The 17,080-nt window shown below is 41.7% G+C and overlaps 5 protein-coding genes across 5 annotated transcripts; 1 reads left to right on the top strand and 4 right to left on the bottom strand.

The window, feature by feature from the left end:
• Positions 1-1,419: 1,419 nt before the first annotated feature.
• On the bottom strand, positions 1,420-2,583 carry LOC306704849 (claudin-4-like). The gene has a single exon (XM_079171394.1). The coding sequence runs from the start codon at positions 2,428-2,430 to the stop codon at positions 1,873-1,875; it is 558 nt and encodes a 185-aa protein (XP_079027520.1). The 5' UTR covers positions 2,431-2,583; the 3' UTR covers positions 1,420-1,872.
• Positions 2,584-4,259: 1,676 nt separating this feature from the next.
• On the bottom strand, positions 4,260-4,892 carry LOC306704845 (claudin-like protein ZF-A89; the record flags this gene model as incomplete). Its single annotated transcript, XM_079171390.1, has 1 exon — positions 4,260-4,892. The coding sequence occupies one exon, from the start codon at positions 4,890-4,892 to the stop codon at positions 4,260-4,262; it is 633 nt and encodes a 210-aa protein (XP_079027516.1).
• A 2,436-nt stretch (positions 4,893-7,328) lies between these two features.
• On the top strand, positions 7,329-7,961 carry cldn29 (claudin 29; the record flags this gene model as incomplete). Its single annotated transcript, XM_079171391.1, has 1 exon — positions 7,329-7,961. The coding sequence occupies one exon, from the start codon at positions 7,329-7,331 to the stop codon at positions 7,959-7,961; it is 633 nt and encodes a 210-aa protein (XP_079027517.1).
• A 1,671-nt stretch (positions 7,962-9,632) lies between these two features.
• LOC306704844 (claudin-4-like) lies at positions 9,633-10,271 on the bottom strand (the record flags this gene model as incomplete). Its single annotated transcript, XM_079171389.1, has 1 exon — positions 9,633-10,271. One exon carries the CDS (start codon positions 10,269-10,271, stop codon positions 9,633-9,635), a length of 639 nt encoding a protein of 212 aa, XP_079027515.1.
• Positions 10,272-11,271: 1,000 nt separating this feature from the next.
• Positions 11,272-12,434, bottom strand: LOC306704842 (claudin-4-like). Its single transcript, XM_079171387.1, has one exon. The coding sequence runs from the start codon at positions 12,257-12,259 to the stop codon at positions 11,615-11,617; it is 645 nt and encodes a 214-aa protein (XP_079027513.1). The 5' UTR covers positions 12,260-12,434; the 3' UTR covers positions 11,272-11,614.
• Positions 12,435-17,080: the final 4,646 nt, after the last annotated feature.

Below are 17,080 nucleotides of genomic sequence, written 5' to 3'. Positions count from 1 at the left end.
TAATGAGTACAGAACAGTGTTTGCTCAAGAATAATGCAAAGAGGAACTTACCAAGTGATCAACACAAATGTCACTGTGGTAAGCCTCAGTTTCCGGGTCAGTTTCTACTTTATTCATTTGTTTGATTCATGTCTGTGAGACCATCCAGTTGTGATTTATTACTCATGTCACTTTTAAATACAAAATCACTTCTTAAATCCCCAAGTAAAGAAGTTCCTATTGAGAAATCTAAATTCTTCATTCACAGTGAATGTTAATTCTCAGGTACTCTTCCGATTGGCACGGAACAATATTTTTGAAATGGCTCCCACACAGAGCACCTGAGTCACACTTCCTGGATGATCACACTGCCTATCGTTACTAGAAGAGTGTAATGACATGTTTGTGTTTGGATGCTCACATAACAACATGCCTCCAGGGCAATCCCCTCTTCTTCTCCTTGCAGAAGGAGTTTAGCTTGAAACCCATTAACAATAAAATATGTGTTGAAAGAATAGAGCAACTCATGACGTTAAACCCTTAACATACAGTTTTACCCTTTTATTTCCACATAAGTAGCTTTACAATTGTTGAAATAATCTTACTTTACACTATTGATATATGTCATGTATCATCTTTTGCAGTTCTTCATTGAAGTTTATGATGTTTATAAGGTTCAAGACTCTTGAAAAACAGCATACAAATATACCAGACACCAAATGTTTTCTGGTATATTTGTAATGACTGGTCCACCAGCTGCTTGTCAACCCAGATATCATGAGTAATGAAAGACAATATCAAACTTGATTATATCAAACATTAATTAACATGTAAACAGTGACCACTGTTACGTGATTATTGTGTTCAGTCATTCTCAGAGAAATGATCCATGCAGACTCATACATCCAGATTTAGGCCATATTGTAAAAATAATCACTGGGCACTGTTGTGGCTCTGCTGACCAGATTTGGCTTCATTCCCATGAATAAACCCTTCCCTTATCTGGTGTCCCTGATCTGTTTGAGGGATTGCGGCCAAACGTCTCCTGCTCAGATCCTGCTTGCGTCCCCTGAGGCTGATTAAACAGCTCACTCTGAGCTTTATTCAGGGAGGTATGCTCATGCACTTGGGTGACATCCTCCAACATCCTACTTGGCGTACGTCCGTCAAACATCCTCGAGGTGTTTGGTCCCATGACATCAGACCTCAGGGTGGCTCCGCGGGATGCAGCGTTGCTGGATTGAGTGTAGGTGCTGTACGGCGTGTAGGAGTAGTAGGGAGGTGGGGTTCTCTCCTTCTCCCCACAGACGAGCGAGCTGCTCGTGTCAGCTGTTATGGTTTGCTGTTAAGTTCAGTAGTCAGATGACACAAAGATCAACAGAGATGTGCAAATATTAAAATAGTAAAACTGCATGGTTGCAGAGACACATTTCCCTGGCAGTTAAAAAATACTGCTTAATATTATTAATGAACATGACACCAGTGATCTTTAAAGGACTTTAACTTGTTTATTGTTGCAGCATTCATAGTGTGCACTGCACATACTTAAACAATTACATATACTTAGATCTCTTTTTTTCATCATTAACATCTTAAAATAGCACATTTTACAACTATTGGCTCAACCAGACTTCATTTTATCATCCTTCACTTTAAAAAGAACAGTTGTATGTCCTGGTCGTGCAATTTAATTAATGTGCACTGTGCTTCACCATTTCATATTTTACATAGATTACTGTAGTTATAAAATGTCAATATAGTGCATTTAGCTAAGGTTGAAATAAATGTTGAAAAAGAAGCTGGAATCCAAAACAAAGTCCATCACAGTAAACACATTCTCGAATGGTCGCATGGCGTCGGCGTGTCTTGTAGCCGATACTCTCCTCCTCATCCTCAGCATCGGTAGGTGCTACACAACACCCCTCCTCCAATGATGAGCAGAGCTCCAGATGCCCAGCCCACATATATGGAAGCCCCGAGCTCTCCCCTCCTCTCCGAGGTGGGCAGGGGGTTGTTGAAACCTGTGATGATGTTGTAAGCCGACAAGCTGACAGGAATAATGCACAGGAGCCCTGCTAAAACAAACACCAAACCTCCAGCCAGGCCAATATTAGCTTTGCTCAGCCTGTCCCTGGAAAAGAAGTTGGTGCAGCGGGCCCCGACCACAGTGAGCCCGATGGCCACCACGCTGACAGCGATGGAGACGCAGATCAGAGCCCTGGCAGCCTGCAGATCCTGTGGTAGAGCCAGAACGGAGTCGTAGGCCTTACACTGCGATTGACCCGTACTCTGGATCACACAATTCATCCACAAACCTTCCCAGAAGACCTGAGCGGTGATGATGCTGGCCCCAACAAAGGCGGTCACCTTCCACATAGGCAGTCCACAGATAAGGATGGTGCCAAGAAAGCCGATGAGCGCCAAACACATACCAACGAGCTGCGTCTCCATTTTGGCAAAAAAGAGATCCAAGGCATGTATTTAATGTTCGCCAAAAAGTCAAAGACAGCAACAAAATCCACCTTCAGTTGAGCTGAAGATCATTTTAACCAAAAGCTTTCACGCGGCTGTAAACACAGCAGTGGTTGTGTTTTGCTGTGTGGTTTTGCGCTACAGGTGTGAGAAGGAAGAGCAACAGGGAGTGGACTTTGCTAGTTTGTGGATCAGGTTTCTTGCTTGTCCTGATTCCTGCTCACAATGAATAAGTAGGAGGAGAAAGCTGTAAACAAAAGCGCTCACGTCTGAAAGGCTGCTTTGTGACCTAATACAAAAGGCTTAAATTACATATTTTAAATCGATGGAAGCAGCAATTTTAACCGTTTTCAGAAAAGGCCAACTTTCACATATCTTCAGGTCAGACTTTAAATAAGAAAATTAAATGAATGCATAAACTTTAAAACAAAAAGCATTCTACTTGTACAGAGCTTCAGGGGAATAAAGCACACACTGATAAATGGGAGGAAAAGAGTAGAGAATATTAACAAAACTAATACTCACGATGTGATTTCATTTAAAACCGTGTTAATACTTTACTAGAAGATTTTTTTGAAGTGTCATCCGGGTTTAAGAAATACTGCAGATGAATCACGTACTGCCTGTGTAAAAGTTCATGAATACTGGAGTGAATTGTTTTATCTCAAAACTACTTACAGGAATAGTTTGACATTTTTCAAAATATACTTTCTTGCTGAGAAGATCGATACCTCTCTCAGGTCTATGCGGTAAATATACAGCCAGTTAGCTTAGCACTAAGACAAGTGAAACATCAAGCCTCTCTATCCAACGGCAACAAATCTCCACCTACCAGCATGTTTACAGGAGGATATGTGGCAGATTAACTCTTGGTCAAACTATTATAGATTAAACAAATATAGAATACATGTTCAATAATGAGCTTTAGAGGACATAGCCAGGTTAAGTGTTAGCTCTGAAGACATTTTGACACAGCACCAATCTTACAAGAGCATCTGAGGAATTAAACTAGTTTTATATAGCTCCCTCAGAAATGACACCTTTCTCATGAAGGACGTCATAGGAAAAGCACAGGTGTTAATAGAATTGAATGACAGCTGAATTCTTTTTAGCCACTTTGATTTCAGGTATTGTGCATGCTGGCTCACTGCCAGACATTTTAATGGAACGGCGTCATCGTTAGTGTCAGTAGCACCTGTGCTTGTCCTCTGACAAGTCAAATACCTACTGCGTGTATGGGGGGGGAGAGAGAAAGCCCACAATGAAATAAGTCAAAAACCACCATTTTGAGATTCTTGAGCAATTAAGAGTCAAAAAAGTACTCAAGAGTAAATTAGTGATTCAGATAATTTAGTATTGGGCATGCTGGTTCACAAGTCAGTACCACATGCTTCTACCATGTACAAGTGTCTGAAAGACCTACTGCATCAGTTTCACACAACCCTGGCATAACTTCAGATTTGTAACCAGAAGACTTTAGGCTAGAAGTGAATTACTGAAAAGCACAGTAAGAGTAAATAAACTGCAAAGTAGTTCCATTGACACTAAAGTAAAGGACTAAACAGAGCACCTATACCAGCTAGGTTGAAGGAAGCCAAGAGCTAAGGCTTTGTAAAGCCAAAACCACCATCTTAAAATCACCGTCAAGCAGACGCCCCACAAACGAGAAATGTCAGTTTCTGTCAATGTCAAGTTTAATTTATTAACAAAATCAGTAAAAGCACGTTGAAATAAAGTGACGATCATAAAACATTGCTTTGAAGAGTTCAGAGTCCAGCTTCCTAGAGCTAAACAAGAAAGCAGACATTTTAAACATAGGCTCCTCCGCTGGCTGCTGAGCGTGGGGCAGAATATTTGGCAGAGTATCCTCCATCTGTACGGCGGCGACAATGGCAGCACAGAAGTACCCCGCCAATCAACAGGAGTCCTGCTGAGCCCCAACCGATGAACAGCGCCGCTCCGAGCTCCCTCCTCTGCGAGTCGATCATCATGGGGTTGTAGAAGTTTCTGATGACCACGTGCGCAGACCAGGACACGGGGATCAGGCACAGGATACCACCGACGATGAAGAACACCCCCGCAGCAATGGCTACCCTGCTCTTGGCCTCTTCATCTTCAATGCAGTTGGTGCATTTTCCTCCAGCGATAGAAAGCAGGATTCCCATTAAGGCGACCAGGATGGAGACCACAATCAGGGCACGGGCCGCCTGCAAATCACGAGGGAGCGCCAACAGAGAGTCGTAGACCTTGCACTGCATCTGCCCGGTGCTCTGCTTCACACAGTTCATCCACAGGCCCTCCCAAAAGGTCTGCGCCGTCACTATGTTGCTCCCGATGAAAGCAGACACCTTCCACATGGGCAGGACGCAGATGACGATATCACCCAGAAAGCCGATGGCTGCCAGTAAGACGCCCAAAATCTGGAGACCTGCGGATGCCATATTTGTTTCACGCTGAGCAGAAGCAACAGTAGAGTACAGGTCTTGAGTGCTCACCTGCAGCTCTTATACCCACATGGTAGGCCGTGGCCTCTCCTGATTGGTTGTTCAAAATTGTTCAAATTGAAAACACCTGTGGTCATTAAGTTAGTCCCCTAATTGTTGACCACCCACTGTTAAAATGTGATGATTTTGAGAGGGATTTTCAATAAACTCTAAAATACCACAATTCACATCCTTGTTTTAATTATTAATCTGAAATATTCTTCTGATAAATGTATTTATTTTTCATTACGTTTTTCTCTTGATTTGTGACATTTAAGACAATTCAAAACATTAGAAAAGTCTGTGTGTGTGATGACTTTACTTTATTGAGTGAATAGACTCATTTGAAGGTCTTTATTTCATCTGAAGTATGAGAAGAAATAAGACATGGAAGGATGCAGGTGCAACATTCTGCAATACGTAGCAACAAAAAATAACAATGTTCCTGTTTTGTCTATAAAGACAATGAACAATACATTTCATCGATGAATGCCTGTTACCACCTTATTTCATGCTCTTTTACCAGAGCAGCAATCAAGCTGAGTGATTCCACCTGTGCTGATCAGCCAGTGAGCCTCCTGTGACCTGAGGAGTTCACTACTAATGAGACAGAGTCAGGCTTTTTTTTTGCGTTAGCCTGCATCACAAAGCCAATCAGTGATAAGGACTATCACTGGAAAAGGGGGCGTTTGGTGCGACGTTTGACTCTAGTACTGCACAAAATAGACCGGTCACATGCTGAATATCAAAAGAAATATCAAAAGAAAACTGAGAGCAGGAAGTTTAGCTTCTGGCCCTCCAGTCTTATTCCTCACTTAGTTTTCTCTCTAACCATCAAGGTTGGCCAATAATGGGAGGGGATGTAAGGGAACGTCAAATGCGACGCTGGCAACTTGTATGTCCAGGGTATGTACAAGTGGTTTTGTGGTGAAAGTACTAAATGCATATTTGTAGTGTAAGTGTGAAAAAACGTTGAGTTGAAGCAGATACTGGGGTGTTGGCCGTGCCACCAGCCCCTTGTTGACTTTTACTCAGACTGAACTGTCGAGACAAGTTGTCACGTACTCCTATCAACGATTGCTGATGTGTTAAATTCACTTTATGCAGTTTAACTTAAATCCCACTTCAGGTGGAGATCAATGATGAGGAGACACTTTGTGTGTACTCGGATGGCTTTGGGGTTAAATTTCTCTTTTATTATATGGATAAATTGCGGACCCAGGTAGGCCAGAGCACATGTCGGTTTTACTGCTTCATGTGACCTAAAATACTTCAAGTAATTAACTTCACTTGCTGATTTATTTCACAGTGAAAAGTACATGTGCAACACTCTCTTTCATCCTTTGGCCTCCACCTCTAGACCTTCAACAAAGAAAAGGATAAAGGTTTTATCTTTTGTTGTAGTCCTGCTATGTCTATTGTTTACATTTAATAGTTAAGACCTTTTGAACTCATGCCCATTGTACAGACACAAATGACACAGCTTTTGGTTCATACATCATACTTATTGTTTTTGTTATACATTACTTTATATTTGTAGTGCACGCATTTAGTAAACTTCTGTACAGTCACCCTTTACTTTGACTTTACATAAGTTTGCTAAGTTCTTCTTCTTGAGTAACCAGCGCTGAGAGGGCCTCTGTTTGCTGCATTTCTCCAGGCAGGCTGGAGCAAAAGATTCAGCCCCTAAATCCCAGTAAGTATACAGTAGCACTAGCATAGCTGTAGACTTTGTCTTTCTCCATGACTTTTAGCTGTCTTTTTTGATTTTTTTTTTTTGCTTACTTAGCTTTCAATTTTCACAAACTGTCACTTGCAACAGTGTTTAAATGTTAAAGCTGACTCAGTGTCCTGTGTTTTCGGCCTGTCTGGTGAATTATTGGTTATTCTGACAATAATTCTAAAGATCGTTTGTAATCCTACTTGTGTATTTGTTTTCCTCCTAAACACATGTGAATATAAATGTTCTCTATTATATATCGCAGCATAACCCCAGGTTGGGAATCACTATGATTAATCTATTTGACATGATTGGTTTGCAGAAAACTTTGATGTTTATATTCTACAGTATACTGTTCTGTGCCATAAAGTTATGTTTATTTTACTTTTCCCAACATCAGACATGAACCACACTGTTTGAACCTCTTTTCTTTCTCAGAGCTCTGCTGGGGCACCAGAGGGCCCCTTTGTAGTCGTGAAACACCTCTGAACTCAAAGGCAGCATGATGGATGTATATATCTGAGCACTGAAGCCAAAGCCCACCCAGAGGATGGGGCTACTCGGGGGCATCTGTGAGTCATATAAAACTTCCTCACAGTGGGAAATCTTTTAGTTGGCAGCCCCGTGAAGAACAGAGACAGAGCAAGAAAGAGAAGAAGCACCACCAAACTGCAATGGTATCTTTAGGGCTGCAGATTCTGGGCGTCGGGCTGGCGGTGCTTGGATGGATTGGAAACATACTAATCTGTATGCTGCCCCTGTGGAAAGTGTCTGCTTTCATTGGAAACAACATCGTGGTGGCTCAGACCATCTGGGAAGGACTGTGGATGACCTGCGTGGTGCAGAGCACCGGCCAGATGCAGTGCAAGGTCTACGACTCCCTGCTGGCCTTGCCTCCGGACCTCCAGGCGGCTCGGGCTATGGTGGTCATCGCCATCCTGTTCTCTCTGTTCGGCCTGCTGCTCTCTGTGGTCGGGGGGAAATGCACCACCTGCGTTGGGGACAAGGTCACAAAAGCCAAAGTGGCCATCTCCGCAGGTGTTTTCTTCATCCTGAGTGGGGCTCTGTGTCTGGTGACTGTGTCGCTGCCTGCCAATACTGTCATAAAGGACTTCTACAACCCCTTGGTCCCTGACGCCCAGAGGAGGGAGCTGGGTGCATGTTTGTACATGGGCTGGGGAGCATCAGGACTCCTGCTGATCGGTGGAGCGCTTCTCTGCTGTCAGTGCCCGTCAGGAGGAGACCGCTATAATGGAGCAAAGTACTCCGCGCCCAAATCCACAACGCCCGGGAAGGAATTTGTCTGAGTTGCTGCATTACATGAGAGGCAGCACTCTATGAACAGCATCTGACTTTACACACAGTACAAACTTGTTGCTTATGAAGTTGTGATTTTGCATTGCGACTAATTTTACTAACACATCGTGGGTATGTGCCATGTTACAATTTTGCAACATGTTAACATGAGTTAAGATTGACGCTTAGCTCATTTCTTTTTACATTGTTTTGTGTATTAATTTCTATATTAATTCAGTGTCGGACTCTGATGTTTTCATTTATCTTATTTACAACATAAGTGCTTCAGAAAGAAGACTTGTCATTTATTTGTAATTTTGTTTTTCAGTCTGATAATAAACAGATTTTTTTGGCAACAATGTTTTGATGATATGACTGATCTGGTGGAACATAACAAAATAGATTTTCCTAAGCAATGTGTTTCAGTAAAGGTTTACACTGCTATAAAGTAACTACTAATTACTTTAAAAATTAAGATGTTTACACATAAAACACACTGCATTGTTATAGATTAAACTAGCAAAGTCTGCTGTACAGATTGTAAAGCTATGTGACGATATAGTTAAATTTAGCTCCACCTCAACCAGCTAAAACATTAAAATGCTTCTTTTACATTCACATCATAATCTAACATGCATATAGCATTGTCACTGGGAATTCTGCAAAGTAAGTACTTTTACATTTGATACTCAAAGTTATTTTTTTAAATTAAACAGCGAAAGGTTACAGGGGCCAAGAAACCCGTTAAAGAGGTTTAGAATATATCAACCTGACAAGAATTGGCAGATGTGCTCTTACTGGGCAAAGTGTAAATATCCATTCTTTGGAGACATAAAACAGTTCCTTAGCAACATGAATCCAAGCATACAAAGCGCACTGTTGTCTCTGGCAGGGACGTCCATTTTATTTAAGACAGAAACTGTAAATAACCGTCTTAATACAAGGGCAGTGGATTACACCATGGCAAGTATCTCAAACAAATACAGGGTAAATTCCCAGGAGTCTACTGCTCTGGATTCCTGAGTGTCTTATCACTCGAGCTTATTGAGAAGTTCAGTTTCAGTTTTATCACAGTTTTTTTTGCAGGTGCAGAGCGGACGTGAGAAAGGAACGTATGAACAAAGAGGCTTTATTTCTGACATCTGAAAGGCAATTGGAAGTCCAACAGTGATCATTATATCATCATACAGTTGACAAAAATAAAATCACATCTGATTTCAACAGCATATTGTTTATCATTAAAATTAGCTTTTGAAAAATCTCCTTTCGTGCAGATTTTTTGGCTTTCACATCATCTTTGAGCAGCAGATAATATATTGTTTCAGAGAAATGTTACAGGTTTTATCCTTAGATTCACAGATAATTGACAGCATATATAAACCTTTGATATGGACACATTTCATAAAAACCAAAAAGAAGAAAACAAACCACCGGACAATTTACGTCAATTTAATTTTTTTCCTACTCCAACTTTTTACTGAAGTTAGGAAGTAATTCAAATTCTGAGATTCATTTTCCTAATCAACCAAATACACAGCTTACTTGTTTAGTAAAACATAACACTTGTAACACAAAACATAATTTTTAAGAAAGAGATATTTCTGTGCAACTCTTTAGTGAGAGCATTAACACATTTTAATGAAAATCTTAGACATGTTATGCTGCAGTTCCAGCCAAAACACTCACACATAGTCAACGTTTGAAGATGCGGTTCTCACAGGGGCGAACTTGGCAGGTATGTAGGGTCTTGTGCTGTCCTTTGGGGGGCAGTTGTTACAGAGCAGGCCTCCTCCCAGCAGCAGCAGCCCAGCGGAGCCCCAGCCGATGTAAAGTGCAGCCCCGAGCTCCCTCCTCTGAGCCGCAATCACCATGGGGTTATAAAAGTCCCTGATCACTGCGTGAGCAGACCACGACACTGGGATCATGATCAGCAAGGCTGTTATTATGAAGATCACTCCGGACACAATGCAGGCTTTGGCTTTGGCCACTTCGTCCTCCATGCAGTTGGTGCACTTTCCTCCAACCACGGCCATGAGGACGCCGAACACCCCGACGATCACAGAGATGACCACCATGGCCCTGGCGGCCTGCAGGTCTTGAGGTAGCGCAAGCATGGAGTCGTACACCTTACACTGCATCTGGCCCGTGCTCTGGACCACGCAGGTCATCCACAAGCCTTCCCAGATCACCTGGGCGGTGACGATGTTCGCCCCGACAAAAGCCGTGACTCTCCACATTGGCATGGCGCAGGATATAATGGTGCCCAGCCAGCCGATGAAGGCCAGCAGCACACCCATGATCTGGAGGCCCTGAGAAACCATGATAATTCCACTGCAGCCACGACTCAAAAGGTTGCTCTCATATAGTCCACGCTCACACCTGCTCGAGGAAGAGTTTGCAGTGCTCTGAGGCTCTGAAGTCCCACTGTGAGAAGATCACTGCTCCCCATTGTGGTTCAAACTTTCAGGGTGGAGTTTCTGGTCTCCCAGACAAAAGGGGAAAGCTGAGACTTGATATCCACAAACCTTGTCCTCTCTCTGTTCATTGTTCCCACACATACAAGCTTTGTTACCTCAAGCAAGACTTTGAGACTGGGAACAATGACTCCAAAACCCACCTGTGCTCACACACACACACACACACACACACAAACTCACACAAACACACACAGACCCATTCAGATCAAGTCTTGAGCAAACACAAACTCGAAACTTCACAGTTTAGGTCAGTATATTCGATTAGAAACAGACCAGGAAGTGAATGTTTCTGAAAGGACAAAGCGTTCTCGAATCCAAACTTCATTTAAACAGAGAATTATTAACCTTTGAATAGCTTTTATCATTTTCAATACAATTAAAATTGATCATCCCGACTATCTCAAGCTGTAGGTTTGGATGTTCAATTAAGGGACTTTATTCATATCGGTCAAAATAGATTCTTAGAGGAATATATTCATATATAATTTACCAATAGAAAAGTTGTTCCTGTGAACTGAAGTACAAACATCTTTGCCCTAAAGGCTCACAGCTTGAACAAAGACCAGTTTCCAACCACCGTGAGTCTGTTTTTCTGCCACACCTAAACCTGATTTACAAGAAAGTCACACAATAGAGGACTCTCAAACGGTTTTTTGGGTTTTTTTTTTAAAGGATCCTTGTTTAAACATTTGTGTCACTAAATGTGAAAAAAGTACAATTAATATTAAAACCTGTGAATATAAAATATCAATGATATTAATATTGATGATATTAATATTGATTTGTTCCATTTTAACACTGGATGAATCATGTTGGTGAAAATAAAAAGCAAGCACAAAAGATGTCTGATTTGTAAACACAATATTTATTTACAGTTTAACTGATACATCGTGAATCTCATACATGATTTATAAAAACAACCCACATACAGCTTTTTCAAATTAGGTTATAGAATATTCATATGACTCAGAAAAGACAAATGACTACTATTCATATCAACAACCATACACATACAAATAACTGTGTTAACATATATAATTGAATTTACTCCTTGGGTGTGGTTCTTTTCTCAGTGTTTCTTCCCATCAAAGACTTTTTGCTCAAGTAACATCCTGGAATATCAACACACACAACCCAGTAGCACCAGTGCATCTTTGTGGATCTATTTACAGACATTCAGATCTGTTTCAGACAAAGTCTTTCCCGGACGCTGGTGCTGAAGCATCAGATCTGGCAGCTTTGTACCTTGCAGTGTAGGCGTCTTCATCCTTAGGAGGGCAGTTGCTGCAGAGAATCGCCCCTCCGATCAACATCAAGGCGCCCGCCCCCCACCCGATGTAGAGCGCAGCACCCAACTCTCTCTTCTGGGCGCTGAGCAACAGCGGGTTGTAGAAGTTTTGGATGACGGTGTGGGCCGTCCAGCAAACAGGGACGAGGCAGAGGATCCCAGCTATGATGAACATAACTCCAGCTGCAATGCCCACCTTGATCTTGGACGAAGCATCCTCCACACAGTTGGTGCATTGCCCCCCGGCTACACTGAGCAGGATAGCCAAGACGCCCACCACGATGGAGATGACGACCAGGGCCCGGGCAGCCTGGAGGTCAGGGCTGAGGGCCAGCATGGAGTCGTAGACCTTACACTGCATCTGGCCTGTGCTCTGGTGCACACAGGTCATCCAAATACCTTCCCATGAGGTTTGCGCGGTCACAATGCTGCTGCCGATAAAAGCGGTGACTCTCCACATTGGAATGGCACACACGATGATGGCGCCGATCCAGCCCAGGATCCCCAGAGCTGCACCCAGAATCTGTATCCCAGCAGACACCATCGCGGAGAGCTGATTTCTTTGAGTTGCTTCAAACGAAACTCTTTTTAAATGAATTCCTCTCTAGCAGTGAGAAAAGCCTGCGGGTTGTTTGTTTCCTTCTATGATGGAGGCAAGTCCTTTGTTAGTCGAGTGAGTTTGCTAAATGGGAGAGGATCCAGAGGCGCAGGTATATGCTCGCCTTACTGAGAGAGGAGGGGCCATGGAGGAAAAACAGCTCACCGTCATCAGTCCCTGCTCTTCAGGTTCATTCCCTTAAACTACACAAACCCATAACCTGTTCTCCCTCCCCAACCATCCTGCCTGTCTCACTGAGTTTAACAAAAGGAGACGTGAAAATATTGAACACACAATTCTAACACAATATGAGCATCTCATTGAAGAAATAAATGATGGTAAAAGAACATTTGTTTAGTTCGTCTTCCCTCTTATTCCCATTTTCAGTTTCACCTGAAGCAGCAAGAGGGTGGAGTAACGTCCTGAGTGAGAGATGACTCAGTCTGTTTTTAATAACAATACCTTTCTAACAAAACTTCCGACAGACCAAATATGGTCTGCTGCTCGGTGATTTTGCTCGACAACACCTTCATAAACTACGGATGACATACTGCGAAGAGTCTAAATAGATATTTGGAATGTCTTCACGAAACAGTGTGCCATTTTACTGCATTACAGATTGTGGTTTCAAATGAAGTCAAGAAAGTTAACAGGCTTCCTCGTCATTTTTGACGTTTTCAATATTAAAGCAATACCACGATCTTTCCCTTGAACAAGCCTTGAGTATCGAAGCATGAACATAGTAATAATAATAATTCTGTAGTTGCTACGAGCGGAGACGCTATTGCAAGATCAGATATTGTAGGAGAACAACTTTAAAATACATTATCAGTGAACAGTTTTCTATATGAACATGTTCATTAAAAACATTTCCTTTTTATGTTGATGAAGAAACATAGTCTGGGATAAATCTCGTTTCCTTTTTACGTGTTTGTTATTGACTTTATTTTTGTATTCTTTTTATTTGGGGGGGGTACCTTTATTTATTCAGGGTGGGAGTTTTGCTGAAAGCAATTTCAGGTGTATTTTACTGCCTTCATAAAAGCTCTCTAAATAAAAGTATATATAACAAAAGGTTGAAAGGTTGAATATCATGTAAACTATTTACTCAATTGTAATTTTTTTAAGACCTGTTTCTAAAGCATTTAAAAACTAATTGTCTGTGCTTGTAAAATGCTCAGACAACAATGATTTTATGACTTAAGTATTTGAGACGGACATGTCTGAAACGTTCTGAGAGCGCACCTTGTTACAAAAATGCGGCGCACGATGTGCACACTGTGATGACGTCATTTTCTGGCATGTGCACACCTCACACCTGTGTCACTACGGCAATCCTGGACTATGTCTTTACACATTCACACCTGGAAGCTGACCAGGAGGCCTGAAGACCACAGTCTGACCTGCTGACCACCGAGCAGCTCCACTGGAGGGCTTAAGGGCCTTGCTCAAGGGCAGCTCGAGGGTGGTAAAGAGGGAGGGGCAAGCACTGCTTTGCACTCTCACCCAGATTTATCCTGCAGGTCTTGGGGATTGAACAGACGACCTTCCGTTCACAATTTGTTGTTGCAAATTAATTATACGTAAATGTAAAAAAACTGTTTCTAAGCACTCCTTTTAATGGTCGGTAGATTTTGCCCTCTCATTTTCATCTCATTTCTCACTTTGAGGCAGGAAGTGACAGCTGTTTGTGTTTAAAATAAACGCTTTGTTTGAAATTTAAATAATTGTGATGTCTTTTAAATATCAGGTATTCTTAAGTTGTCAAGTGTGAAAGTATAATTTATTCTAATGTTAAGAAGCAAGAGTAGGATTCTCCATCACAAATGAACATATTGGCAAATGTTTTTCTGTCAGCTATATACACTCCACAGCTGAGCAACTTGACCTATTAATTCACACGATCAGTTGGCTTAAGACTGAAGATGAGGCAGGAAACCGTCACATTAAACATCAAAATATATCATCAGTGGTCTTTGTTGAAACTATTGTCTATCCTTTGGCTCAAACTTTTTATGGTTTAGCAGGAGACATGTTGATGTTGGTCACAGTAAATGTGCTGTTAGCTGAAGTGTTTATGTTGACAAGCTGCACAACTTTTTTAATGAGACATAAAGAGCCAATGTTTACGCTCTGGTTTCACACCAATGACAAAACATTAAATGATTACTGGGGATGAAATCACACTGACAAAGACCCTTGATCTTTCATCATTCATTTGATCCATACACACACACACACACACACACACACACATACAGATACAGATACACACACAATCTATTCTTTAGATTTGCTCTAAAAAAGAAAGAAAAAACAGCAAATTGAGATTTGGTTTTCAATTTGGTTTTCAATTTGGTTTCAATTTCCCTACAAATCAAAAACTTTATCAGATTGTGTCCATAGCCATGTTTTAAAGAAGTATCTGTGTAAAAAGCAGAAACATTTATGTGCTTCAGTGTATTTGATGTCAGGTCTTCTGCAATTCTCGGTGCTGTTGTCGACAGGTGTGTACACAGAAGTTATACTTGCAATTAAAAGATTTTATCAAGGAAGCGCGAAGCATGTGACCTCTGATAAATGCATATCCAACGTGATTTCATGACACTCCCTGGGTTTAGATAATTACAGGTGACTGAAAAGGTGAAATGGGCCTCTAGTCATTTTGTTACTTTAAGAAACAGAATTGCATTTCTCAAAACACATTGAAAAAGTAAAAAGTGAAATTAAGGGAGAAGCTCTGTTATGTTCAGTCTGTGTGAGACTGAGGGCCGATTGAAAGTGTGAACATACAAGGTTGTTTTGTTCATACAAGATCACAGGAAAATAGATATTTCTGGGAAACTGGTGTGGGCGGAGTGGGGAAGGGCAACAAAAAAGAGTCAGTGTTATGATATACGACGTATGACAGGTCTGGATTTAGGGACTTCTAAATGTTGTAACCCTGACATGAAAGAAACCCTGTCTGCTATTCACCGCTCTGCCCAAAGGGAGGCAGCAACTTCTTCTTTCAAAACGTTTACTGTGTGTGTGTGTGGTGTACACACAATGTCCCTGAAAGTCACGAGTAGGTTTAAACCTGACTTTTTTTTTTATGCTGTCAGTTTATTGTCATGCAGTCCGGTGTGAACCTGTACATTTCATTTTATATGTCCACAATGCAGCAATAAAATACACAACTGGTTTTGTTTGGAGCTTTCTGCACAAAGAGAAAGAAGGACGTCTGGGCTGGTGTAGCATCGCCCAGTGTTCAAACAGCTTTTAATGTGTCCATAAATCTTGAAGCAGCCATTAAATCCAAGGCTACCTCTTTCAAAAGACGTATTACTTAGTAACAGAGAGTCCGCTTATAGAGCAGTATCGCCACCGACCAGTGACCTAATAAAGGCTGCCAGTGGAAATCCCCATCTCTCTTTGAAACGGGCAGTTTGAAATGAAAGGCTGGTGATTAGCTAGGACATATTCCTCCTCTATTATTATAAGTGTGATTTTGACGAAAAAGATTGGTGTGTTCGTTAACTGTTTTCCATTCTTTAAATATGGGGTGTAACATCTTTATGAGGTCCTCTCAGGCCAACAGTTTCTATTGAATTAAACTGCCACTATCTCATCTTGATAGACAGACAGTTTAGGAGCTTGTCTTCTTTAATATAATCGAAGAAGAGATTTCAGTTTCTATGGTACAAGTTTTATTCTCGTCAATTGTGACCAGTGTGCAATCTACCCCCTCTGGTGAAAAAAACACTTTTGAACAAGACCGTGAAATTAGTATTTCTTAAATCAGTTACTTCAGCATATTTTGACTTCAGTGTTATTTTGAATAATTTGTAGGTTAAGTCAATATGCAGGAGAGTACAACAAAGCCTTAGGGCTATTGCAGGTTAAAGAAAATGGAGCTGGGAAAGGGAGGTGATCTTTAGAGGAAAACAAACAAAAGTGACACATTTTATGAGAAACGACGGCCTCTGAGTGAGGCGAACGTTTTGAAAGACATAAACTTATTTTTTGTTTTCTTTCATGTTCCTTCTGTGTTCTTTTATGAATATAATAAATACTAATTTTGTAGAAAGTACAGTAAAGACTTCTATCTTTGACTACACAAAGACGTGTCAAGACAACCGTTGAGATCGTTCCTCCCAACACACTGCGTGACCATAGTTACAAACTGACACTTTTAAGTGGCCCTGCCCAACTGTCACTGTGTCAGCGTGAAGGGAAGACAACAAAGTCAAATGACATAACTGCTTGTGTTGAACCACAGATTATGGTGAATTACTGTCACGATTAGGCTTTGCCTCTGTGTTCTGGGTGTCTGTGTTACTCCACTCTACCTGTCAGTCACTCCCTCAGCCTAATTCCCTTCACCTGCCGCTGATTAGTAATCAAGCACTTCCCCCTCATCAGCACAACTCTTCTCACCTGTTCTTCCCTCTTCATAAGCTCCTGCCCATCAGTCACTCCTTGCCAGATTCTTGCTATGTCTACCCGCCCGTTCGGCTTGTCCTGTTACTGGTTTCCCTGTCTGCCTGCCCTGTTTCCTGTCCTGCTGGATTTCCTCCCCTCTTCCCTTGTCTCTTCCGTGGATGCCCCATTGTGCCTGTAAGTCTGCTGTTGGTTTTGAATTGTTCATTAAAACAACTTCTACACGCTACTCTGCCTGGTCTGCGCTTGAGTCCTCCACCATGCCCCGTGACAATTACATCCTTAGAGTTTGCTGGGTAGAGGGACGTCTGTAAATACCCTGCTGCGGATGGATGGAGAGTCAGC

Source organism: Pholis gunnellus (genome assembly GCF_910591455.1).
Source record: "Pholis gunnellus genome assembly, chromosome: 13".
Lineage (NCBI taxonomy): Eukaryota > Metazoa > Chordata > Actinopteri > Perciformes > Pholidae > Pholis > Pholis gunnellus.
Note: the sequence above shows the minus strand (reverse complement) of the source record. Positions and strands in the feature narration are given on the sequence as shown.